The 27,750-nt window shown below is 38.4% G+C and overlaps 1 protein-coding gene across 13 annotated transcripts in view; it reads right to left on the reverse strand.

Annotated features, from left to right (window-relative positions):
- Window positions 1-27,750, reverse strand: part of SLC38A9 (solute carrier family 38 member 9) — an 89,195-nt gene that overhangs the window by 17,868 nt on the left and 43,577 nt on the right. For 10 of the 13 annotated variants that reach the window (XR_008525269.2, XR_008525268.2, XM_024247490.3 and 7 more), the window contains 8 exons: window positions 25,503-25,624; window positions 25,302-25,365; window positions 24,973-25,066; window positions 20,437-20,607; window positions 12,460-12,519; window positions 8,511-8,705; window positions 5,201-5,308; window positions 1,816-1,922 (listed from right to left, as the gene is read on the reverse strand). Coding sequence is in view for 11 of the 13 variants with exons in the window: in XM_024247490.3 (XP_024103258.1) it covers window positions 1,816-1,922; window positions 5,201-5,308; window positions 8,511-8,705; window positions 12,460-12,519; window positions 20,437-20,607; window positions 24,973-25,066; window positions 25,302-25,365; window positions 25,503-25,624 (921 nt within the window). In the remaining 2 variants the exon portion in view is untranslated. The remainder of the gene's footprint in view (window positions 1-1,815; window positions 1,923-5,200; window positions 5,309-8,510; window positions 8,706-12,459; window positions 12,520-20,436; window positions 20,608-24,972; window positions 25,067-25,301; window positions 25,366-25,502; window positions 25,625-27,750) is intronic. The other 3 variants (XM_063724108.1, XM_024247495.3, XM_063724107.1) reach the window with 1 other exon arrangement.

Genomic DNA, 27,750 nt, shown 5'->3' on the forward strand with positions numbered 1-27,750 from the left:
AAGGAGGGTGATAAAATGTCCAATTATAATTGTGGATTTGTCTACTTCTCTTTTCAGTTTTGCAATTGTTAATACATTTATTTTGAAGCTCTGTCACTGGGTGCATATACATTTAGGATTATTATGTCTTCTTGATGAACTGATCCCTATAGATCATTATGTAAAGTTCCTCTTTATCTCTGGCAATACTCCCAGCTCTAAAGTCTATTTCATCTGATATTAATTTGGCCACTCCAGCTTTCTTATGTTTAATATTTGCATGGTATATCTTTATGTTTAATATAAATTCCTTGTAGACAACATATAGTTAGGCTTTGTTTTTTAACAAGTCTGAAAATCTCATTTATTTATTTATTTATTTATTTATTTGAGATGGAGTGTTGCTCTGTTGCCCAGGCTGGAGTGCAGTGACACGATCTCTGCTCACTGCAACCTCCACCCCTTGGGTTCAAGTAATTCTCCCACCTCAGCCTCCTGAGTAGCTGGGATGACAGGTGTGCACCACCATGCCTGGCTAATTTTTGTATTTTTAGTAGAGACAGGGTTTCACCATGTTGGCCAGGCTGGTCTCAAACACCTGGCCTCAAGTTATCCACCTGCCTCAGCCTCTCAAAGTGGTGGGATTATAGGTGTGAGCCACCGCACCCGGCCTCTTTTAATCTTTTAACTGCAGTGTCTTTTAATATAATTATCAATACAATGGGTTTAAATCTACTATGTTGCTATTTGTTTTCTATTTGTCACATCTATTCTTTGGTCCCTTTTCCATGGCTTCTTTTGGATCAGTTGCGTTTTTTGTTTGTTTGTTTTTGTGAGATGGAGTCTGGATCTGTTGCCCAGGCTGAAGTGCAGTGGTGATCTTGGCTCACTGCAACCTCCGCCTCCCGGTTCAAGCAATTCTCTGCCTCAGCTTCCTGAGTTGCTGGGATTACAGGCGCCCAACACCATGCCCGACTAATTTTTGTATTTTTAGTAGAGAGGGGGTTTCACCATCTTGGCCAGGCTGGTCTTGAACTCTTGACCTCGTGATCCACCCGCCTTGGCCTCCTGAAGTGCTGGGATTACAGGCGTGAGCCACCGTGCCCAGCTGCATTTATTTTTTAAGATGGGGTTTTGCTCTGTTGACCAGGCTAGAGTGCAGTGGCATGAACACAGTTCACCACAGCCTTGGCTTCCTGGGCTTAAGCAATCCTGCTGCCTCAGCCTCCCAAGTAGCTGGGACTATAGGCATGTGCTACCAAACCAGGCTAATTTTTTTTGTAGAGACAGGGTCTAACCATGTTGCCCAGGCTGGTCTCGAATTCCTGGGCTCAAGTGATCTTCCTGCCTCGGACTCCCAAAGTGCTGGTATTACAGGCCTGAGCCACCATGCCCAGGTATCTTTAAAAGATTTTACCACCATTAATGGCTTATTAGCCACACCTCTATTTTTTCAGTGGTTGGTTGCTCTATGGCAGGCACCGGCAAACTATGACTCATGGGCCAAATCTTGTCTGATGTCTGTTTTTGTAAACAGTTTCATTGAAACAATGCCATCACCCATTTGTTTATGTATTATCTATGGCTGCTTTCATAACATAACAGCAGAGTTGGGTAGCTGCAACAAAAACCATAAGGCCTACAAGGCCTGAAATATTTATCATCTGAACTTTTACAGAAAAATTTGCTGACGACTGCTCTATGGTTTAAGTTTAAAAATTAAGATCTGGTAACAAAATTGCCTAATTGTACTCCAAATATAAAGTGCCTCAAATACTGACTTAAAAAATTTATCCTCAGGAGATACAAAAGTCAATTCCAAAGATAATTACTCACATTGTTTTCTTGTTTCTTATTGTTCTTCAAGAGTGTGATGATACAATTATGAATAAAAAAAGCAAGGGTAAGCACTCCAGTCAGCTGTGGAAACTGAAATCTTATCTCTAGGAGAAAAACAAAAACAAGAACATTAAAACTGACAATTAGAAAATGAGTATTGGTAGCCAAAAGTTGACTACTAAAAATCAGTTGTCACTGTTTTATCCAGGGAATAACAATATTAAAATGTCTTTACAAAGTTCCTCAAGGCCAGCATTATACTTGGACAAAGCACTCAAAAGGGAGAAAAAAAGTATGCTCTGCTGAGTGTGGTGGCTCACACCTGTAATCCTAACATTTTGGGAGGCCAAGGTGGGTGGATCACCTGAGGTAAGGAGTTTGAGACCAGCCTGGCCAACATGGCGAAACCTTGTCTCTACTAAAAATACAAAAATTAGCGTGGTGGCGGAAGCCTGTAATCCCAGCTACTTGGGAGGCTGAGGTAGGGGAATCGCTTGAACCTAGAAGGCAGAGGTTGTAGTAAGCCGAGATCGCGCCATTGCACTGCAGCCTGGGTGAAAGAGCGAGACTCCATCTCAAAAAAAAAAGTATATTCTGTGCAGGCGCTTTATATCAATTATTCCTATTTGAGGTCGTACAGTTGGTATGGAGAAGGGCAGGATTCAAATTTAGGGTCTGTCTGACTTTAAAGTCCTTCGTTTTTTTAATACCTGAATTTGCCAGAAAAGTACCTCTAGAAAAGGAATTATGAAAGGGCGAACTGGTCATTTAATATTCTTCACTGACAAATCTAAAAAACATTATTTAAAAATATTAGAAATAAATGTCCACCTACAGGGGATTCATTAAATTGAGATATAGTTGTTCAGTTGTATATGGTATCACAAATTATGTTGTAGAGGCAGTTTCTTTTTTTCCCTATGATTGAAATAGCATACATACTGTGATTTTACTTTTTATTGTTTTATTTTTTTTGAGATAGGGTCTCACTCTGTCACCCAGGCTGGAATGCAGTGGCACAAACACAGCTGACTACAGCCCCAACTTTCTGGGCTCAAGTGATATTCCTATCTCAGCTTCCCTGGTAGCTAGGATTATAGGTGCATGCCACCACACCCAGCTAAGTTTAAAAGAATTATTTTTTTGTAGAAACAGGGTCTCACCATGTTGTCCAGGCTGGTCTTGAACTCCTGGGCTCAAGTAATCCTCCCACCACAGCCTCCCAAAGTGCTGGGATTACAGGCATGAGCCATTGTGCCCGGCCTACTTTTATTTTTAAAATATATGTGTGTATATAGATGTGTGTACGCAAAGAAAAAAGACTGGTGAGGGGGTATCCACAAAAATATAAATAGTGGTTATGTCAGGTTATGCAATTTATTTTAAATTAACCACTTACCTATAATCTCTAAATGTTCTGCAATAAACACAAAGCTACTTTAAAGTGAGAATAAAATAACATTGCAAAAGCACTGCCAATTTCTGTTTTGACTGCTAATAGAAGGAAAAAAATGATTTTATGTAGAATAAAACCATGATTTACTTGAAAATACTGCTGGTCTAGCTAAACCCATCTCAGGGGATTCCTTAGTGTAAAAAGTAGAAATGTATAAAAAGTCCACTGACTCTGCTATATTATTTTAGGAAAAGAAAACAATTAAGAATCAAGCACTAGCTCTAAAATAAAATAAATAAATCTAAATAAAATAAGATCTATTAGTTTTCAACACGTTCTTTTCAATTTAGCTGAATTTCCTGTCTCTCAGAGTAATCAATTCTATTACTTAGTTAAGATACCCTGTAAAGCAATTTGTTAGCTAATCCTTTTCTATCTTTTCTAATTAAGGCAAGTAAGATCACTGTTAGGTTTCTAACTTGTCATATTACAGTGGGTAAATAGTCAGCTTTTTCCCATTAACTAACAAAAGCTATCTTTTTGAGAAAATTTCTTGAAAACCTGAGATTCTTTTTAACAGCACTATTGAAATAAAATTCATGTTTCACCTACTTAAAGTGTACAACTAGTTTTTAATTGAATAGTATATTCACAGAGTCATACAACCATAACCACAGCACTTCATTCCTTTTCTATTGCCAAATAATATCCCATTGTACAGATATACCACATTTTGGCCGGGTGTGGTGGCTCACGCCTATAATTCCAGCACTTTGGGAGGCTGAGGCAGGCGGATCACCTGAGGTCAGGAGTTTAAGACCAGCCCGGCCAACATGGTGAAACCCTGTCTCTACTAAAAATACAAAATTAGCCAGGCATGGTGGTGCGTGCCTGTAATCCCAGCTACTCAGGAGGCTGAGGCAGGAAAATCACTTGAACCTGGGAGGGGGAAGTTGCAGGGAGTTGAGACTGCACCACTGCACTCGAGCCTGGGTGACAGAGTGAGACTCTGTCTCAAAAGAAAAAAGAAAGATATACCACATTTTATTTATCCATTTGTTAGTGATAGACATTGGGCTGTTTCTATTTTTGGCTATTATGAATAATGCTGCTATAAACATGCATGTACAAGTTTTTGTGTGGAAAATACACTTTTTTAAAGAACATAGACATTTACACCATGATTATTACATAATACATTAAATAATAGACTCCTTCACAAAATGGTTTTAAAGAAGCTCCAAACTTCTCATCATTTTCAAACTGCTTACTTTATTCCTTTGAAAAGGCATATCAAGAAAGGATGTAAGCAGGAAGAAGATAATTGCATTATATGTATCTGAGAAAGGATTCATATTTGGAATGTGTAAAGAACTCCTATAAATCAGTTTGAAAAAAACAGACAGTTAAATAGAAAAACAGAAGAAGCACTTCAGAAAAGATGAAATCCAAATGGCCAACAAACATATGAAAAGTTGCTAACTCCGCTGATCATTACAGAAATGCAAATTAAAACCACATTGTATCTTCCCAACAAAAAGATAAATGTTTGAGGTGATGGATATCCCAATTACCCTGATTTGAACACTACACATTGCATAGAGGTATTAAAATATCAATGTCCCCTCAAATATGTACAACTATTATATGTCAATAAAAATTTTTAATTAAAAACCACAAAACCACAATGTAATAGCACATTATATACCCATCAGAAAGGCTAGATGAAAAACACAGAAAATGCAAGTATTAGTGCACTATAACTTAAATGAATTTCAACTAACAAGTAGAAATGACAAAGGGCCCTGGTTACCACTAACTGCAGGAAACCCAAAATAATCTCAATTGTAGTCCTGTTTTTAACTTAATAGCATTTATAAAAATGCTCAGCATAAAAAAAATCATTACTTGTTTTAGAATAGCATATGACAATGGTTAACTTAAGATCACATTATTATAATTTATTATTTTGCCAAAACAGCTCACCTGGTACAAAAAATTCTGTTGGTATAAACCAATGAAATTCCAAATGAAATCCCAAGCGAACAGCCTTAAAGGTGACAAGGAAAATCAAATAAAGGACAGATACTGTGCCTGTGAGGAAAAAATTCAGAAACCATTTATTATCTTTGTGTGTTTTACAGATTATTTTAAAATCAAGCATTGTTTCCATAGTCTCAGCAAAGTGTGGGAAACTGTTACCTGCATTGATTATCTCCACTAACACCCAGCTGGGATCTAAAGACTAGAAACAAGCAGAGGGAGTTACCAGAAAAAAAAACAAAAACACTCTATGTAGTAGGCCTAAGAAGAACCAGATGAGCTGGGCGTGGTGGCTCACACCTGTAATCCCAGCACTTTGGGAGGCTGAGGTGGGCAGACCACCTGAGGTCAGGAGTTCAAGACCAAACTGGCCAACATGGTGAAACTTCATCTCTACTAAAAATACAAAAGTTAGCCAGGTGTGGCGGCACACGCCTATAATCACAGCTACTTGGGAGGCTGAGACAGGAGAATCACTTGAATTCAAGAAGCAGAGTTTGCAGTGAGCCAAGATTGCACCACTGCACTCCAGCCTGGGCAACAGAGCGAGACTCCATCTCAAAGGAAAAAAAAAAAAGAATAAGAAAAGAAGAATCAGATGAAGGTAGCTCATACATTGCTGAATGCAAACTGCTTCATTTACTTATGAGTTGAGTTTAAGCAGAAGATACAAGCAGAGAGTCCATTATAAAATTGTAGGATTACATAGGATTGAAAAAACAACATGAAACTTACTTTTATTCTTTGAATTGGAAGTGTTAGAGTCAGTCTGTCACAGTATTTAATGTGAGATGGTAAGAAGGTAAAGAAAGAAAAGCAGTGAATGTGGATCAAAAGCATATTTGAGAAAGGTGAGAAGCCAAATACATGAACAATCCTGATCTAGTATCTAGATGAGATTTTGACTGGGTAGCACTACTTGCTAGACAGAGATTCCAGACTCTATTCTCAGGTATTATATACAGGGTAAAATGGGCATTTGGAATTTTTTAGTAGTGTAGAAAGTAGAAGATTATTCCTTTTAAGAAATTAAGTCTAGTCATTATGGAGTAGAGTCAGAAAATTCAGGAAGGCCTTAGATGCTAATTCCTCTAATGAATCTATGGTTTTAAGAGAAAGGGAAAGTACCAAGGAAAAGAACAAAAGCAGAATATCCTTAAGGAACTGAAGAATGAACAATCAACCTGGTTGGAAGTCTGGTGATTGTTGTGCCCAATTGAGCAAATCCTTCTATAAGTTTATATTCTTTTAAAAGATCTGTTTCACAGAAAAGTTGGCAAGCAAATCAGGAAACCATGAATGAGCGATATAAGCAGTACTGTGGGTTTGGAGATTAGCTGATTCAGAAAGGATGAAAACAGGACGCCAGAGCTTATATAACCACAACTCTTCATCTTCTGTGTGTCTAGGACAGCTTACAGTGAATCCTGTTCCTGAGGCAGACAGGCAAAGAGAAATAATTTCAACTTTTCCTTTGGTCTTCTGGAAACCTAGAAGCCACTGCCTTGTTCCTTGATATGATGGGTTATTTATTTATTTATTTGTTGAGACAGAGTTTTCGCTCTTGTTGCCCATGCTGGAGTGCAATGGCATGATCTCGGCTCACTGCAACCTCCGCCTCCTGGGTTTAAGCAATTCTCCTGCCTCAGCCTCCCGAGTAGCTGGGATTACAGGCATGCGCCACCATGCCTGGCTAATTTTGTATTTTTAGTAGAGACAGGGTTTCTCCATGTTGGTCAGTTTGGTCTCGAACTCCTGACCTCAGGTGATCCGCCTGCCTCAGCTTCCCAAAGTGCTGGGATTACAGGCGTGAGCCACTGCACCCGGCCTATCTATTTTATGCTCTAGACTGCCTGCCAGAAATCACATCCACAGGGAGGAAGTGAAATCGTATGGTTTATGCGGAGTTATCAATTCCTTAGGAATGATATCCTTGTCTTTGGTTAGCCAGATCTGAACTTTCACTGGGGGGTTCCTTTTGCCATCTTTTTTTTTTTTTTTTTTTTTTTTTTTTTTTTTTTTAAGACAGAGTCTCGTTCTGTCACCCAGGCTGGAGTGCAGTGGCATAATCTCGGCTCACTGCAACCTCCACCTCCCAGGTTCAAGCAATTCTCTGCCTCAGCCTCCCAAGTAGCTGGGATTACATGCACCAGCCACCACGCCCAGCTAATTTTTGTATTTTTAGTAGAGACAGGGTTTCACCATCTTGGCCAAGCTGGTCTTGAACTCCTGACCTCGTGATCCACCTGCCTCAGCCTCCCAAAGTGCTGGGAATACAGGCGTCAGCCACCACACCTGGCCCCTTTTGACATCTTAAGTGGAGTAAACATTCGTTTAGTGGTTTCTGAATAGCAGGGCTCACAGAAAGAGGTCTGTTCCTTGAAGAAGGCAATAGCGTTCTAAGAAAAAAAAGCACTGAGGAAGAGAGCAAAAGCAGAATAAACCTAAGAAGCCTGAGATAGAGAATGATTTCCCAGGTTCAAAGTCAGGTGACAATTCTGCATAATACTCTTAGAGACTGTAGGAAAAAACATTCTATAACTTTCCTTAGTAAGTTCTGTTTCCAACCGTTAGAATTGAGAATTCCTATAATATCCAATTTGGATCTCTCCTCCTGAAATTTTCGTCTATTTCGTCTAGTTGTATCCTCAGAGAAAATGAGGAAGAATTGTTCAGTAAGTTTAGAATGAGAAACCAAATAATTCATGTCTCAAAAAAAAAAAAAAAAACACAACAAAACCAAAAATGGTCATCTACACTTTTCTCCGTGCCAAACTCCATAAAAAAAATAGAAAAAATCAGGTTATCCTAAGAATGAACAAATTGCTGGGCGTGCTGGCTCACAATTGTAATCCCAGCACTTTGGGAGGCCAAGGCAGGTCGATCACCTAAGGTCAGGGGTTTGAGACCAGCCTGGACAACATGGTGAAACCCCACCTCTACTAAAAATACAAAATTAGCCAGGTGTGGTGGTGCATACCTGTAATCCCAGCTACTTGGGAGACTGAGGCCAAGAATTGCTTGAATCCCGGAGGCAGAGGTTGCAGTGAGCCGAGATTGGGCCATTGCACTCCACCCGGGGCAACAAGAGTGAAACTCCGTCTCAAAAAAAAAAAACAAAACAAAAACGAATGAACAAATTGAACACAGATGAACAGGCTTGGAAGGTAACTCCCCACTCAGACCATATTTCCCTAGACTCCACCACGTATTCTATTACACAAAGTCGCCATAATTCAGTGCTACTACTTACCTAGGATATTAAATTTTGAAAAAAATGAAGGAGACTTGAAATTGAGCAGTGGAAGGAGGAGCCCTACAAGATAAAAGGGCACTGTCCTGGACTTATCCCACCACTTTTCAAACTGTTGGGCTCCTGTGTCATTGGCATAGAAAATCATAGAGCTGTTGTCAGGATGGCCTCCACTCCCGGCACTTGGACAAATCACTGCAATAGGAAAGCACCAGATTAGAGAAGATGACAAAAAACAACAAAACAAAACAAAACAAAACCAGAAAATGACTGCCTCTAGAGACAGACACTTGCTCTACCAACCTTAACTCTTCCTAGGAGCCTAAATTTCTCTTTTCCGGAAAAAATAGAGGGTTAATTTTAGGAATATTAGGACTCCTTCACCAAAAAATAAATAAGGGTGAGGGAATCTTTAAAATTTCTGAGATATTATCATTGTTTTTATTTATTTATTTTTTGAGACAGAGTCTCGCTCTGTCGCCCAGGCTGGAGTACAGTGGCGTGATCTCAGCTCACTGCAACCTCCGCCTCCTGGATTCAAGTGATTCTCTTGTCTCAGCCTCCCAAGTAGCTGGAACTACAGGCGCACATCACCATGCCCAGCTAATTTTTGTATTTTTAGTAGAGAGGGCATTTTGCCATGTTGGTCAGGCTGGTCTCAAACTCCTGACCTGAGGTGATCTACCCACCTTGGCTTCTCAAAGTGCTGGCATTACAGGCATGAGCTACTGTGCCCAGCCCTGAGATATTATCTTTAAACTCTACTGGAAACTATAAAAATATCCCACCAAATATCCCTTGGTTCCACTGCCAGAGAGAAAATACTGGGCTGGATGGTATTTGGTCTTATTTACACAATAATATAAAAAATATCATATAGAGTGACTGTTTATTACACTAATAATCCATAAAAAGGCCAAAGAGCAGATTTCTTTTAACAACAAACAAAATCTATGGGTTTGGAATAAAAAGCAAACAGTTGAAACAGTTGCCATGATATCATAATCACTGATAAAAATGCAAGAGTCTTGAATCCCAATAATCCAAAATAATTCTGGAAGTTGATCACATTTGATAGAAGCCTAAGAGTCCAGATGGTATCCAGATGACTGGGAAATCAGTAAAATGTATGTTTCTTTTTTTTTTTTTTTTTTGAGATGGAGTCTCGCTCTGTCGCCCAGGCTGGAGTGCAGTGGTACGATCTCGGCTCACTGCAACCTCTGCCTCCCGGGGTCAAGTGATTCTCCTACCTCAGCTTCCTGAGTAGCTAGGATTACAGGCACACACCACCACGCCCGGCTAATTTTTGTATTTTTAGTAGAGACGGGGTTTCACCATGCTGGCCAAGCTGGTCTCGAACTCTTGACCTCGTGATCTGCCCGCCTTGGCCTCCCAAAGTGCTGGGATTATAAGCCTGAGCCACCGCACTGGCCCTAAACGTATGTTTCTTAAATACTGATCTACAAGTGGCAATTTCTTCTGTTATCAGACAGAATACCAGCCATTCTCATTGTGTTTCTAATGTCACAATAGAGCTTTTGCTAATAATCAGCTTTTCATAAAGAACTCTTAATGCAGGTAGAAAATACTCATATTAAGTAACCCTTATGCTCATCATTTGTCAAAGAGAAAGAATATTCATTGTTAGTTCTATTTTTAATTTTATTCTCTATCCATTATTTGGCATGCCACAAAGCCAAACATTTAATTTTCTTTCTCCTTCTTAGTCAACATTTTAGTGTGCTTTTTTTCTTCTACACTCTGGACAGAAATTTTCTTGTGCTAATTATAGTGGTTAAAAGCACAGGCTATGACAGCTGGGCACAGTGGCTCATTCCTTTAATCCCAGCACTTTGGGAGGCTGAGGCAGGAGGATCACTTGAGGCCAGGAGTTTGAGACTACCCTAGAAAACATGGCAACCCTGTCTCTACAAGAATAACAAAATTTTGCTGGATGGGATGTAGTTCCAGCTACTCGGGAGGTGGAGGTGGGAGGATTGCTGAAACCCAGGAGTACCAGGTTGCAGTGAGCTATGATCATGCCACTATAGGCCAGCCTAGGCAACAGAGAGAGAGACCTTGTCTCAAAAAAAAAAAAAAGAGCACAGGCTGTGGATGGAAGTTAACTGACTGAATAATGAATCCCAACTCTGCCACTTAATATTTAGGTGTCCTTGGATGAAATTAACTTCTATGTTCCCTGGTCTCTTCACCTGGAAAATGGAGTTGACAGTATCTACCATTTAAGATTGCTATAAAACATTTAATGCAATGCCTGCACACAGGCATTCAATAAATGTTAACATTCAATAAATGTTAGCTGTAATTTTTTTTTTGAGACAGGGTCTCACTCACTCAGGCTGGAGGGCAGTGGCGTCACTATGGCTCACCGTAGCCTCAACCCCTCAGGCTCAAGTGATCCTCTTGCCTCAGCCTCCCAAGTAGCTCGGACTACAGGTGCATGCCATTATGGCCAGCTAATTAAAAATTTTTTTTGTAGAGACAGGGTCTTGCTATGTTGCCCAGGCTGATCTCAAACTCCTGGGCTCAAGCAATCCTCCTGCCTCGGCCTCCCAAAGTGTTAGAATTAAAAGCATGAGCCACCATGCTCAGCAGCTAAAATTTTTTACATTAACTGAAATGTATTGTTTCATACTCTCATTGTTTACTACACTGTTCAAAATAAACATTAGCAGAGAAATCAAGAAGTGCTGGATATAAGACATCACTATATAAAGTAAACTGACTTTGCTGATGGGGTTCTCTAAATCATCAATGTGACTGTGATATTAATATTTATTACCTCAATGATGAACTGACTCCCTACTGGAGAAGTACTATTAACTTTAGATGTTAGTAAACTAGTTTCATCAATTAATATGAGAATAGGTATAGTAAAATAATTTTCTCTTTAAATACAAGGATGTTATTTGGTCCTTTGAAAATTCTGAAGTAAGGGATAGGGCACAAGAGATTTTAGTATAATAATTCAAAGGTATATGTGTATGTGTCCACAGGAATAAAAGCTAGTACTTTACTCACTCATTTTCTAGCATTAACAAAAGACAGGTTTAATTAGGGGGAAAAGTAAGACACTGAGTAGCAAACACTGGAATGTAAATTTCATGAGAGGAGGGACTTTTGTCTGTTCATTATTATATCCCCAGAGCCTAGAACAGTTCCTGACACATAGTAGGCGTAATAAATGTTTTTAATGAATCATCCTCCTAGTGATCAATGTGCATCTCCATCAACATGACATCAATTTAGTATCCCTGAAATCTAAATACATAAAGCTTTAGGTGATGTTCAAGTTTAACAGCATAACTGTTACCAAAGTTATATTAATGTTTATATTCACTTTCCCTGTAACGGCCATACTGGATTAAACCCATTGGCCACAAGGGTTTATTTTTTAAAAATAAAGAAAAATTTCTAAGAAATTAATTTCTTTTGGAGCCAAAGCTTCAATTTATTTTTCCATATTTAGTTACTAACCTCTGTTTATTACTAGAAAATGAATTCTTTTACAGGTTACAAATTTGTATAGCCTATATATTAATAACTAAAACAATAGATCTCTAAAACTTAAGTTAAACTGAGAACTATGCTTCTAGACATTTGATATAATTAATAGTGATATAGGTTCTTGAAAATACTGATTATTCACAGGCAAATATGGATACTGTAGATAAAATTGTGAATTGTATAATATGAACTAAATGTTGCTTAGCTCACATTAATACAACCTATTGCTTGGTTACATTAACACAGCCTTTTTGGAGGTTCTTTTTTTTTTAAACACACTACCAACAATTTACTAGCAGCTCAGTAAACATAATAATTTTCTACTAATCATTTACCTAAAATAAGGTCACATGTTCTACCTTAAATCCTTTTCGGAGCAAGGTGGAGAGTAAAGAAACAAACAACATCCCAAACTACTTACCAGGGTTGCTATTATTGGTACTCAGTATAGTGTCTGTGTCATTAATGTGATGAATAAAATCTAAAAATAAAGGAAAAAATATAGTTTAACACTGAATGAAAGATACTAAATCTATTACCCTTTAAGGTCTTTTATTTATAAAAATCTTTTTTTCTTTCTTTCTTTGAGACGGAGTCTCACTCTGTTGCCCAGGCTAGAGTGCAGTGGCACGATCTCGGCTCACTGCAAGCTCCACCTCCCAGATTCACGCCATTCTCCTGCCTCAGCCTCACGAGTAGCTGGGACTACGGGCGCCCACCACCACTCCTAGCTAATTTTTTGTATTTTTTTAGTAGAAACAGGTTTCACCGTGTTAGCCAGGATGGTCTCGATCTCCTGACTTCGTGATCCACCCACCTCGGCCTCCCAAAGTGCTGGGATTACAGGCGTGAGCCACCGCGCCCGGCCTATAAAAATCTTTTAATATCTGTGTAGTAATCTAGTACACTGAACCAAGACTACTTCACTGTTAACATAGCTTCACCTTCTACAGTTTTCTTCACATATAGGCATGATAATGTTAATGGCTTCACAGTTCCACTGTGGAAAATCTTTACATGTAAATTGAAGATTTCAAAAAAATCTATCCACAACACTGAATTAATGATAGTTTAAAGCCCCGGAATAAAGATATGTATGTAAGTTTTCTCTTATCCTCACACTAAAGTTATATCTGACACAGAGTACAGTTCTAAAGTGTGCAAAAAGGGGAAACCAACACTCATACACAGCTGATCTTACCTGGAAAATCAAAGTTTTTGGTTTTACAAAGTACAATACATACTTTTATAGATCTAAGGCCATATACGAATTGTTATGTACATAAGAACCACGGAGTTAGACTAAAGGAAGTAACAAAGAACAAAGCACATGCAGATGGCTGAGCATTCATCATTCTACAGTGAAAGAGAGAACAGGCAGAGAATGTGTTTACTTGCCTCAGGGGGTTTCCTTTATTCTGTTTGATATTAACCTTCTATAACCTGAGTAAGCATTAATAAAAGTATTTGTTGTGAAACTTGAATAAGATAGTAAAAGGTGCTGGGTTAGGTTTTAACGTCATAAAAGTAAGTTAAATAGTTAAATTATTCATCTTCACTGTATGTGTCTCAAGATAGAATAAAAGAAACAGTGTAGTACTCTGGGTTTTTATAATATCTCCAAGGGTTGTTTACGATTTAAGATTGGAATTTATGAATCTTTGTGTAATTTCTTGATGCCAAAGACTTACAATAAGGCTAGTAAAATCTTGACACAAAGTGTACTGGGTTAAACAGCATTCCCCTTAGCCCAAATTTATGTCCACTAGAAACCTCAGAATGTGACCTTATTTAAAAATAGAGTCTTTGTAGATACAATCAAGTTAAGATGAGGTCATAATAGATTAGGGTGGGCCCTAAAGCCAATGACTGATGTTTTTTATTTTATTTTATTTTTATTTTTTTGAGACAGAATCTTGCTGTCACCCAGGCTGGGGTGCAGTCGCATGACTGCAACCTCCACCTCCCAGGTTCAAGAAATTCTCCAGCCTCAGTCTCCCGAGTAGCTGGGATTACAGGCACCTGCCACCATGCCCAGATAATTTTTGTATTTTTAGTAGAGACAGGGTTTCACCATGTTGGCCAGGCTGGTCTCAAACTCCTGACCTCAGGTAATCTGCCTGCCTTGGCCTCCCACAGTGCTGGGATTACAGGCATGAGCCACTGCGCCCAGCCCAATTTATAGGAAGAGGGAAACTGGGACACGGACACACAGAGGGAAGAGGGCCATGTGAAGATGGAGGAGAAACTGGAGTGATGTACCTACTTGCCAACGAATGCCAAGGACCACCAGCAACCAACAAAGGTTAGGAAGAGACAAGGGAGGATTCTTCCTTAGAGCCTTAGGAGGGACCAGGGCCCTGTTCACCCTTTGATTTCACATCTCTAGTCTCCATAGTTATGAAAGAAGAAATCTGTGTTGTTGTAAGCATATTTATGGTAATTTGTTACTGCACCCTTGAGAAACTAATACACCACGGTTCATGGACAGCATGAAAAAGAAAAACCATAGGCCAATATTTGTTAGGAAAAGACACAAAAGATCTAAACAAATGTTAGCTCCTACCCCTCCAAAAAAGCAAACTCAAACCAGTAAGGCATTTGAAAAATATGTCATGACTAATGAACTTAAGTTTACCCCACAATACAATGATGGTTTAAATTTTACAAAAAGTATTCATTTAATTCATCATATTGATAAAGGAGGAAATTTAAGATAATCTCTTCATTGTCCCTTCATATCTTTTGATTATCTCGAGATGCAGAATAAATACTGATAAAATTCAACCACTTTAATAAAAATGCTTAAGAAGACAATAGGCAGGAATGTCTTTAAATTATTAAAGGGTACAACTGATATCCCACAACAAACATAATATTTGTGAAACATCAGAAAGATTTCCTTAAGAACAATGTATCTACAAGTACTGCTTCAATGCAACTTCACACTGAAAAAAAAACTATCAATATATACATATAGATACACACACATTTATACGTGTCTGTGTATGTATATATAATTACATATGTATATAAATATAAATGTATGTATACATATATGAACTATTAAAAAAAACTGGAAAGGTTTTTTTTTTTTTTAATTTTATTTTGATTTGAGATGGAGTCTCGCTCTTGTTGCCCAGGCTTGAGTGCAGTGGCACGATCTTGGCTCACTGCAACCTCCACCCCCTGGGTTCAAGCAATTCTCCTGCCTCAGCCTCCTGAGTAGCAGGGATTACAGGTGCCCACCACCACGCCTGGCTAATTTTTGTACTTTTAGTAGAGACGGGGTTTCACTATGTTGGCCAGGCTGATCTCAAACTCCTGACCTCAGGTGATCCACCTGCCTTGGCCTCCCAAAGTGCTGAGATTACAGGCGTGAGCCACTAAGCCCAAACAGGAAGCTTTTTTAATTCACAGATGATATGATTATTTAAATAGGAAACACAAAGTGCATCTACAAAATTTTTATTATTTATTTATTTTTTTTGAGACAGAGTCTCGCTCTGTTGCCCAGGCTGGAGTGCAGTGGCGCAATGTCCGCTCACTGCAAGCTCTGCCCCCCAGGTGCATGCCATTCTCCTGCCTCAGCCTCCCGAGTAGCTGGGACTACAGGCACCCGCCACCACGCCCAGCTAATTTTTGTGTACTTTTAGTAGAGACAGGGTTTCACCGTGTTCGCCAAGATGGTCTCGATCTCCTGACCTTGTGATCTGCCCGCCTTAGCCTCCCAAAGTGCTGGGATTACAGGCATGAGCCACCACGCCCAGCTACAAAATTCTTAGAATCAGTAAGAGTTCAGCAAGTTTGCTAGATTCAAGATACACATTCAAGGGGCAGGGCACGGTGGCTCATGCCTGTAATCCCAGCACTTTGGGAGGCCAAGGCGGGCAGATTGCTTGAACTCAGGAGTTCAAGACCAGCCTGGGCAACATGACGAAACCTGTCTCTACAAAAAATACAAAAATTAGCCAGGCATGATGGTGGTATTTCCTGTAGTCTCAGCTACTCAGGAGGCTGAGGTGAGAGGATCACCTGAGCCTGGAGAGGTCAAGGCTGCAGTGAGTTGTGATCACACCACTGTACCCCAAAGCCTGGGTGAAAGAGTGAAACTCTGTCTCAAAAAAACATTCAAAATGTAATTAGGTTCTTTTATAATAGCAACAAATAATTTGAATGTATAATCAAAAATGTATCATTACTTTCTGGGAAGATGGAAATGTTCTATTTCTTGAAGGAGGTGTGGGTTGTATAGATGTATGTATGTATAATTAGGACTTGTTTATTTCAATGAATAAATTCTATCTAAAAGAAGAACTATACATATACTAATAGTTGAACTAGGTGGGGAGTGGGAATAGCATGGATTATGTCTTCTTAATGGATGTTACTCTCAAGAGGGACAAAATTCATTCTCAGGGTATGAAAGAAACTCTTCCTACAGATAAAGCATATATATGTATACAGTTCATAAAGAGATTTACAGTATATCTGTGGTATCAAAATTTCATGGGAGGGGTGATCAGAAAAATATATCTAAAAGGCTCCTTGAAGGGACAATAATGAAAAAATGGTTGAAAAACACTACTATAGATGATTTAAAAATGACAGAACATTGATAACTGTTAAAACTAGGTAAGGAGAAATTATACTATTCTGTTTTTTTGTACGTGTTTGAGATTTTTTTATAATAAAACTGCATATTTGTATATTAGAACTATAGTTACAGAAAAAATGTTAAGATCCCGAGGAAAAAGTCCAAAAAAAAGATACACAAGATCTTTATCAAGAAAAACTTACAAAACATTTTTTTAAAGACCTAAATAAACAAAGAACTATGCCATGCCAAAGTCATGAATAGGAAGACTCAGTATCTAGGCCGGGCACAGTGGCTCACGCCTGTAATCCCAGCACTTTAGGAGGCCAAGGTGGGCGGATCACGAGGTCAGGAGATCGAGACCATCCTGGCTAACACGGTGAAACTCCGTCTCTACTAAAAATACAAAAAAATTAGCCAGGCATGGTGGCGGGCGCCTGTAGTCCTAGCTGCTGGGGAGGCTGAGGCAGGAGAATGGCGTGAACCCGGTAGGCAGAGCTTGCAGTGAGCCGAGATAGAGCCACGGCACTCCAGCCTGGGTGACAGAGCAAGACTCCATCTCAAAAAAAAAAGGAAGATTCAGTATCTAAATGATATCAATTCTCTCCACATCAATAAATCCAATGCAATGTCAATCAAATTCTAACTCAATACGCTATGATATCAATTACTGAACGGTGTACCAACTGATAAAATCAATGCAATTCCAGTCAAATTCTGATTGGAATTTTGTGGAACTTGATTAGTTGATTCTAAAATGTATATGGAAGAGTTGTGAATCATAATGGAGAAAAACACTAATTTTAAAATAAAAAACTTTTGAATAACACAGAGCTACCATATAAAAAGAGAAGACAAGCCATTAATTAGAAGATATTTGCAACACAATAATGGATAAATGGTTAGTATCCGAACTTTACAGAGTTCCTATAGGTAAGAAAAGGACCAACAACCCGATAGAAAAATGGGCAAAGGATATGAATAAGCTATTTAATGGTCAATATAATTAAGAAAAGATGATTAATGCCACTTCTTAGGAGGAGAAATGCAAATTAAAACCACATCCTGATGGCAAAATTTAAGTCTGATAATACTGAGTGTGAGTGAGGATGTGGAACAAGGGGAACTTTCATAAACTGTTGGCAGGAGTGTAAGTAGTACAAGCATGATAAAGAACAATTCTGCAGTTTCAAGTAAGGTTGAAAATGTGAATATCTTAAATTCCAGAAATGTGTCTATAAGGTCCACAGCTTGGAGAAATTCTCCCCCATGTATACGAGGAGACAGAAATAAGGATGTTTAATAAAGCCTTGCTTGTAATAGCACAATAAGTGAAAACAAATTAAATGTTTATCAACAAGAACAGATAAAAAAGTTGTATATTCATATTACTAAATACTATAAGCAATCAGAATGAACTTTGTGTATTAATAGAGATGATGAAAGACAGAAAGCAAGTTGCAAAAGCGTTTGTGTACATTAAAAACAAGCGGCCAGGCGCCATGGCTCACACCTGTAATCCCAGCACTTTGGGAGGCTGAGGTGGGCGGATCATGACATCAGGAGATCGAGACCATCCTGGCCAACATGGTGAAAATTTGTCTCTACTAAAAATACAAAAATTAGCTGGGTGTGGTGGTGCCCGCCTATGATCTCCACTACTCAGGAGGCTGAGGCAGGAGAATCACTTGAACCTGGGAGGCAGAGACTGCAGTGAGCCGAGATCTCACCACTGCACTCCAGCCTGGTGACACAGCAAGACTCCGTCTCAAAACAAAACAAAACAAAACGAAAACCAAAAAAAATGCAAAACAAATAGTATATGTTGCTCAAATATTCATGTAGTAAAAGTCCAAAAAATGCATGGGATTGATAAACACCAAATTCAGAGAAGGAAAATGAGATTGAGAAGGAGTGCACGTGGGGCTTCCACTCTATCCATAATATTTTAGTTTTATAGGAATACAGAACTACCTAAGCATAGTGGCTTTTGTCTATAATTCTTTTTTTTTTTTTTTTTGAGATAGAGTCTTGCTCTGTTGCCCAGGCTGGAGTGCAGTGGTGCAATCTCAGTCACTGCAACCTCTGCCTCCCAGGTTCAAGAGATTCTTGTGCCTCAGGCTCCCGAGTAGCTGGGATTATAGGCATGTGCCACCACACCCAGCTAATTTTTGTATTTTTAGTAGACACAGGGTTTCACCATGTTGGCTGGGCTGGTCTTGAACTCCTGAGTTCAGGTGATCCACCCGCCTCGTCCTCCCAAAGTGCTGAGATTACAGGCATGAGCCACTGTGCCTGGCCTGTGCCTATAATTCAAGCCTCTTAGCAAGCTGATGTGGGAGAATCGCTTGAGGCCAGGAGGTAGAAACTAGTCTGGGCAACATATTGATACTCTGTCTCTACCAAAAAAAAAAAAAAAAAAAAAAAAGGAGATCTAATAAAAATATGACAAAATGAGACACGAAAACTCATTAGTCAGTATACTGGTATTTATATTAGCTTTTGCATTTTTTTGTAATTTGAAATATTTCATAGTTTTTTAAACAATAAAGATGCTTGGGGCCAGGCGTGGTGGCTCATGCCTGTAATCCCAGCACTTTGGGAGGCCGAGGTGGGAGGATCACTTGAGGTCAGGAGATCGAGACCAGCCTGGCCAACATGGTGAAACCCCATCTCTAAAAATACAAAAATTAGCTGAGTGTTATCGCGGGTGCCTGTAATCCCAGCTACTCAGAAGGCCGAAGCAGGACAATCACTTGAACCTGGGAGGTGGATGTTGCAGTGATCCGAGATCGCGCCACACCACTCCAGCCTGGGTGACAGAGCAAGACTCCGTCTCAAAAAAACCCCCCCAAAAAAATAAAAATGCTTGGCAATAAAAATTATAAAGCTAATTTTATTCTTTAATGTTTAAAATGAAATAGATTTATCTCCCTCATTCAAAGGTTCTTAGGGAAATTAGCTGTTGTGATTATGTTAGGACTTATTTTAAAATTTGGTTTTCACGTAAATCCAGATTTTAAATATATTGTTTTATTTAAAGCTGCTAAACATATATTAAACTTTAGGTTTAGTGAAAACTTTAGTAAAACCTTTATACAGAAAATGGTTTGGTATCTTATACAATAAACTTCCAGCTCGGTACAGTGGCATGAGCTTGTAACCAGGAGGCTGAGGTGGGAGGATCACTTGAGCCCAGGAGTTTGAGACCAGCCAGGGCAACACAGCAAGGCCCTGTCTCAAAAAAAGAAAAAAAAAATTCATTAATTAAAAAAATGAACTTCCTCTATCTAACCTAAAAAAATTATAAGAAGTATTTGGACTGATTTCTAAGACTCTCTTCAGAATTTAAGTTGCTGATTTGGGTAAATTATAATTCTGTGATATGTAAATATTAATAATATATTTATCACATAAATTCCATTATTCTTTGACTTCCTAATCTTATATCCTAATATGTTGAAAATAAGTGGCTGAAATTTGTTTTCCCTAGAGTCTACATATCAAATTCTTTAGTGAAACAAACTTAAAAGATCTGTTGGATTATAGACATATTTTATTTTAACTAAACATTTTGGAGGAATATTATTCCTTCAAAGATTAATGTTTGGAAATAAGCATACACTATATTTGAGATCACAACCATAGAAAGCAAACTGAATAAAATATATTTTCCAAAATTATATATGTTACTTCTTATTTTATTTATCCCAAGTGCTAGAATTTAAGGCTAGAACTAACATTACAGTGGTAATAGTATTTGAAAGTACTGTGTTAAAACCATATGATATAGATACTTACTAAAAATAAACTTTCCAGTATTAAAAAGAAAATTTGACATAAGCACCCAATAAACTATCATTGCTCCAGTGAGAGACACCAAGGAGAAAAGGAGACTCGACCACTGCCCAAAGGAGCCGAAATAATGTCTGCAAACATCTGGATATTCCCAGGTAGTGGTATCCAACGAAGCTAGATAAAATAAAAGAATAAAACTAAATGTTGAACATATATTCCATATTCATAATTTGTGTTCCCCAAATAAACTCAAAATATTTGGTGAAAGATTATGGGTATTCTATCGCTAGACATTAGAATATATTATAAGATAATAAAATTAAAACATTATAGAAAAATAAAAGAAATGTAGATAAAATAGTACAGATAACCTGAGAAACAGATTATAGTATCATAACATTTTATAATTCATAAAAGCAAGTGATAAACTAAGGTTAGACAAATCCATCAGTAAGGGCCAGAAAATATTACTTAATATTTGGCATATTCGGATAACAACATTGCGGAAAGTTTCTTGAGTCACACTTTCTACCACATGCCAATATAAATTTCAGAAAATTGAGTCAAACAGGCCGGGCACGATGGCTCATGCCTGTAATCCCAGCACGTTGGGAGGCCGAGGCAGGTAGATCACTTGAGGTCAGGAGTTTGAGATCAGCCTGGTCAACATGGTGAAACCCCATATCTACCAAAAAATACAAAAAAATTAGCTGGGCATAGTGGCGCGCCTGTAGTCTCAGCTACTCTAGAGGCTGAGGCATGAGAATTGTTTGAACCTGGGAGGCAGAGGTTGCAATGAGCTGAGATCATGCTACTGCACTTCACCCTAGATGACAAAGCGAGACTCCATCTCAAAAAAAAGAAAAAAATGAAAGAAAAGAAAATAAAGAAATTAAATAACAAAAAAGTTAGAAAACATAATGTAGAAATAGAACATGAAAGGTTATCTTCTAGCAACTGAAGAAACAAATTACAATGAAAAAGACAAACAGGGCTGGGCATGGTGGCTCAGGTCTGTAATCTCAGCACTTTGGGAGGCTGAGGTGGGCAGACTGCTTAAGCCTAAGAGTTGGAGACCAGCCTGAGCAACATGGCAAAACCCCATATTTACAAAAATACAAAAATTAGCCAGGCGTGACAGCGTGCACCTGTAGTCCCAGCTACTCAGGAGGCTGAGGTGGGAGGATCCCTTGAGACCAGGAGGTTGAGGCCGCAGTGAACCATGATCCCACCACTGCACCAAAAAGAAAGTAATTTAAAAGAATACAGAAAGTATATATAAAATATTTTTAGAAGAGTATTCTTTAGAATAGCAAAAACAAGCAATGACTTTAACATAAGACATAGGGCAATGATTAAGCAAATACAATAGAGCCTCCATGTGCAACTGTATACAATCATTAAGAGACACAAATGGTAATTGTAGAAACATAACATGTACTAAAAAATAGGTGATAAAGTAGAAGACAACTAAAATATAATATGATTAACTTTAAAAAGCATGTATTTAGAGATTCCTATTATTTAGGATAGAAATTTACGTAAGAAAACAAAAAACTAAAACCATTTGCTTTTCCATGATAGGATTATTGTATTAGTAATATAAACTTTTTGTTTTACATTTCAATGTTCAAGAAAGAATATAGGTAAGTATAACCTATGAAAGAGTATTTTAATTGTCATCAAAGGATAATTTTACAGTCTTTTTTCCTCTATGATCCCATGCTTTGAACTACTTTGAAATAATTGTTATGTTTTATGAATACAGAAAAACTGAAGTTCTGCCACCTTTGAAGCAAAATATGGCAGCTAGTACATGGCAGAAAGGAGTCATAAGCCTGAAAAGTTGGGGACATTAGAATATGAGAATTCACATCAGAACATGAGGACAACATCACTATCAAGAATAACTGTTTTGGCTGGGCGCGGTGGCTCACGCCTGTAATCCCAGCACTTTGGGAGGCTGAGGCAGGTGGATCAACTTGAGGTCAGAAGTTCGAGACCAGCCTGGCCAACATGGCAAAACACCATCTCTACAAAAAATACAAAAATTGCTGGGCGCGGTGGCTCACGCCTGTAATCCCAGCACTTTGGGAGGCCGAGGCGGACGGATCACGAGGTCAGGAGATCAAGACCACAGTGAAATCCCGTCTCTACTAAAAATACAAAAAATTAGCCGGGCGTGGTGGCGGGTGCCTGTAGTCCCAGCTACTCAGGAGGCTGAGGCATGAGAATTGCGTGAACCTGGGAGGCCGAGTTTGCAGTGAGCTGAGATAGCGCCACTGCACTCCAGCCTGGGTGACAGAGTGAGATTCCATCTAAAAAAAAATAAAAGTAAAAAAAATACAAAAATTAACCAGGCGTGGTGGTGGGCGCCTGTAGTCCTAGCTACTCGGGAGGCTGAGGCATGAGAATTGCTTGAACCTGGGAGGAGGAGGTTGCAGTGAGCTGAGTGACTCTTAGCATTTCTAATAAAATTATCTTTTGACTGATAATATAATTCTAAGTCTCTTCTAGTTTTTATATTATTTAGGGTTTTTTTGCTGCATTTGACAATATCTCCAAAAAAAAACTGATTATGAATATTTCTATGTTTTCTTGACTTTGATGAAAACTGCTTTAGCATTTCATAATTTTAGAATGGTGCTAGTACTTGTCTGGGAATAAACAGACTTTGCTATTTTTAAGTAGTGCTTTTCACTTAGAGTTTTAATCAGAAACAGGTGCTGAATTCTATTAAGTGCCTTTTTGATATCTATTGATGTAATTATGAATTTTTCTTTAATTTGTTAATGTAGTGAATTATGTTGGATTTCTTAATAATGAAACATCCTTGCATTACTGGAATAAACCTTATCTTAGACACAGGATATTATTCTGATATACTGTTGGATTCTATATGATAATGTTTTACAAATAAATTTTATGTCTCTATATTATTTTCTTTCTTTTTGGTAGTGTCAGGCTTTGTGTAGGGGTGTGTGGACTTTGTAAAATGAATTGGTGAAAGTTCTTCTTTTTATTCTTTTTATTTTATTTTATTTTATTTTATTTTAAAGACAGAGTTTCACTCCATCACCCAGGCTGAAGTGCAGTGGCACAATCTTGGCTCACTGCAACCACCACTTCCTGGGTTCAAGCAATTCTCGTGCCTCAGCCTCTCTTCTTTTTAAATGGTGTGGAGTAGTTTAATAACAAGGAAGTTAACAGTTATAGAGCCAATAATCCCAGCATTTTGGGAGGCTGAGGTGAGCAGATCACTTGAGCCCAGTAGTTCGAGACCAACCTGAGCAACATGGTGAAACCCTGTCTCTATGAAAAATACAAAAAATTAACCAGGCATGGTGGTATGCACCTGTAGTCCCAGCTACCCAGGAGGCTGAGGTGGGAGAATCACCTGTGCCAGGGAGGTCTGGGCAGCAGTGAGCTGTGATAGCGCTGCTGCATTCCAGCCTGGGTGACAGAGTGAGATCCTGTCTCCAAAAAAAAAAAAAGAAAATAAAAGAAAAAACAGTTATAGAGAGAACTCTGTGGGGGCTCTGTTCCAATTTTAAATGAGATGCTGAATTAGATAAGACATGAACTTACTGTATACATTTAAAGAAGTCTTCCAAGTTCAGCCACAATTTGCCTTAGAAACCAGAGGCTAAAATTATCTCCTCTTACCATTTAGAAACCAGAATGAATCTTCTCTCAAGACTTTTTTATTTTTTATGTTTTTATTTTTAAGATGAAGTATTGCTACAGTGCCAAGGCTGGCCCCAAACTCCTGGGCTAAAGTGATCTTCCCACCTATGCCTCCTGAGTTGCTAGGGCTACGGACACACACCACCAGGTTTGGCTTCTCAAGACTTTTAAACAAATACTTGCCCAGTGACTAATACTAGATCTGGTTAACATAAAGAAGGAAGCTGCTTAGTAGGCACAGAAAAAAACTGGAGGCAAAGTCTGGCCTGTTGATTCATACTTGCTAAGATTTAATGAAATAATGCATGTTTGTTTAGGTCCTAGACTACTTTAAAACAACCTAAAAAAGATATTTCCCTGATCCAGAATTTGTAGATATGAGTAGAGGTAAGGTGTTCACACAGCTTCAAATATTCATTACTAGAGAGTTGCTTACATTTTCATATTTTTCTAGTTATAATTTCTACTTTTAGCAGATTCTAACATTTAGATCTTTTGGTATGAAAAGGTCAAAAGAAGTCACCATTAACTGACAGGAAGCACAGAATTCTCAATTTAGTTTTGGCAAAGACATTATTTTATAAATATGAGTTTTTAAATGATTCTTATGAAGAAACTAGTACCAAAGTGAATGCACTCTGCAAATAACTCCCAGCTTCTCTGAATTTCAAAAGCAGCCACTAATATATTATTAACAAATCAATTTAGCTGAAAGCGATGAATTACAGAAGTAAATCTTCAGGTACAAAGTAGACAGTTGACACACATGTGGCATATACACACTAGTGATCTGCCTCAAAGGGAAATGCTTATTAATACCCATAATCTATTGTCACTGTGTCAAATTCTTACACATCATAGTCCGTGATTTCACTACTCTGTAGCAGCAATAAAGTGTTAAAAGGCCCATCAGTATGATGACACACATTCCAGTAGTAAATCCAGCCTGTTTAAAAATAAAAGTATAAAACAGCATATATCATCATGTAAGCATAAATTCATATGCAATTATTTTACCCTAAACAATCATGATAAAAACTTGACAACTCATGAAAAACTAAATATAACCATCTATTTTCTTTAATGAATTTTACGTAGATTTATTAAAACCTCTGTTATAAAACTTACAATATAAAGAGAAAAACATTTAGGCAAAAAGTGTGCTGAAAAATTAGTATTACCTGTTTTATGCCCCAAGGAATGCTTAGTATAGATGTTCCCATCATGGTATTCCAAATCATAAAACTGAAAACACAGAGTAATAGCAGTAAAAAAATGGAGTTTGACTCTTCAAACATTTAAATTGAGACAAAAATTAAAATAACCAGTAATTTTCATTCATATACAGTTTAAGTCATGCTCCAAAAAGCAGTTTCACTCACATGGTTACTAAACTGGTGTTTTTACCATATCCTTCAGTGTAACTTTGAAGTTTATAAGCAGAGCCCAATGGACTATACACATAGCACTCTTCTGGAGCTGGAACTACATGGTCTGGGGCAATCTGGTAAAAAGGAAACATAGAGAAATGTCAGAACCAGGAAATGCAAAATAGGATATTTTTTACACATCAGAACACCTGACTCTAGACACCTTTTTTTTTCTTTTGAATGGAGTCTCGCCCTGTCGCCCAGGCTGGGGTGCAGTGACGCGATCTCGGCTCACTGCAAGCGCCGCCTCCCGGGTTCACGCCATTCTCCTGCCTCAGCCTCCCGAGTAGCTGGGACTACAGGTGCCCACCACCATGCCCAGCTAATTTTTTGTAGAGACGGGGTTTCACCGTGTTAGCCAGGATGGTCTCGATCTCCTGACCTCATGATCCACCCGCCTCGGCCTCCCAAAGTGCTGGGATTACAGGCGTAAGCCACCACGCCTGGCCCTCTAGACACATTTTAACTATCATAAACAACTACTATGCATCCCTGATTAGTGAATTAAAAAATGACTTTTCAAATATAGAAAATCTAACTAAAAAAGCAAGAGTTAAAAAACCCAGAATAATTTTGGAATTTTCAGAAAACGAGTGTGGATGCAAGTACTATGCATTTAAAATTTAATGAATTTAAAAATTATTTTTCAAACATAGAAAATCTAACTAAAAAAGCAAGAGTTTAAAAGTCCAAAATAATTTTGGGATTTTCAGAAAACGAGTGTGGATGTATACACACATTCATTAAGAATGGTTATGTCATTGTTAATTTTACATCACTGTTTATATACTTTGACTTGCTAGACTCATCTCAGTGTCAGTTAACAAATGGCATCCAACTTTGGTGCACACGCTGACTCTATTTCCAGGCAAACAATATACATGCAGGTATAAACTTGCTCAGCTGGGATCTTGGAGGTTTGTTTCCAAGAGCAGAGCCTCTAGAAGGTCTCAACTAGACCCAGAGATACGGGATTACCTCTACTCCTCCAAGGGCTTAAGTAATTCCATTATGGAACTAAGACTTTGCCACAACTACTGATGTCAAGGCCTAAGGGGAAAAAGCCAAAAAAAAATTGGGAAAAAAATTACCCTACCCAGAACATTTTGGAAATCCCTATTTTGGCCATACAAGAGGAAATCTTAATATTTATTTCACATAGCTATTGTTTAGGCTTAAATGAGATAGCTACATCCCAGTGATGCCCAATCACTGGTCCTTATTAAATGTTAATGAATGTTGGTTCTCTTCTTTTTATTAATAATACTAATTTCAAAATCCGATTTTCTCCCAGAATGTTCTTATTTTCAGTTAAACTTGCAAGTTTCTGACTATCTCATATGTGGTAGTTTTTATAAACTACCAAATTACTTACATACTTTTTATCCTAAAATAGTAATAGAGATTTTTAGAAGATCAAGGGTCAACAAACTCTGGCCCATAGGCCAAATCTGGTTTCAACCTGATTATTATACAGCCTCTTTCCTGAGAATGGTTTTTATAATTTTATAAATTTTATAATTTATAATTTTGATGATCATAAACAAAATGAAGAATATCATGTGACAGTATGTGACCTCAAAATCTAAGACATTTAGTATCTGGCCCTTTGACTCCTGGTTTTGATCAATAAAAGAATAATGCTAAATAAGAAACTACTATATTTACGTGTACATATTTCAGTTTCCCATCCCATTCTTTTTTTTTTTTTTTTTTTAAGAGATGGGGTCACATGGCCGGGCACAGTGGCTCACGCCTGTAATCCCAGCACTTTGGGAGGGTGAGGTGGGTGGGTCACGAGGTCAGGAGTTCAAGACCAGCCTGGCCAACATGGTGAAACCCTGTCTCTACTCAAAATACAAAAATGAGCCAGGCGTGGTGGCGCACACCTGTAACCCTGTTACTCAGGAGGCTGAGGCAGGAGAATGGCTTGAACCCAGGAGGCAGAGGTTGTGGTGAGCCGAGATTGCGCCACTGCACTCCAGCCTGGGTGATAGAGCGACACTCCATCTCAAAAAAAAAGAGATGGGTCACACTGTTTTGCTCAGGCTGGATGGGATGCAGTGGCACAATCACAGCTCACTGCATCCTCAAGGGATCCATCCTGGGCTCAAGGAATCCTCCTGTCTCAGCCTCCCAAGTAGCTGGAACTATAGGTGTGACTCATCATGTTTGGCTAATTAAAAACAAATTTTTTTTT

This window comes from Pongo abelii, chromosome 4 (assembly GCF_028885655.2).
Source record: "Pongo abelii isolate AG06213 chromosome 4, NHGRI_mPonAbe1-v2.0_pri, whole genome shotgun sequence".
NCBI classification, from domain to species: domain Eukaryota; kingdom Metazoa; phylum Chordata; class Mammalia; order Primates; family Hominidae; genus Pongo; species Pongo abelii.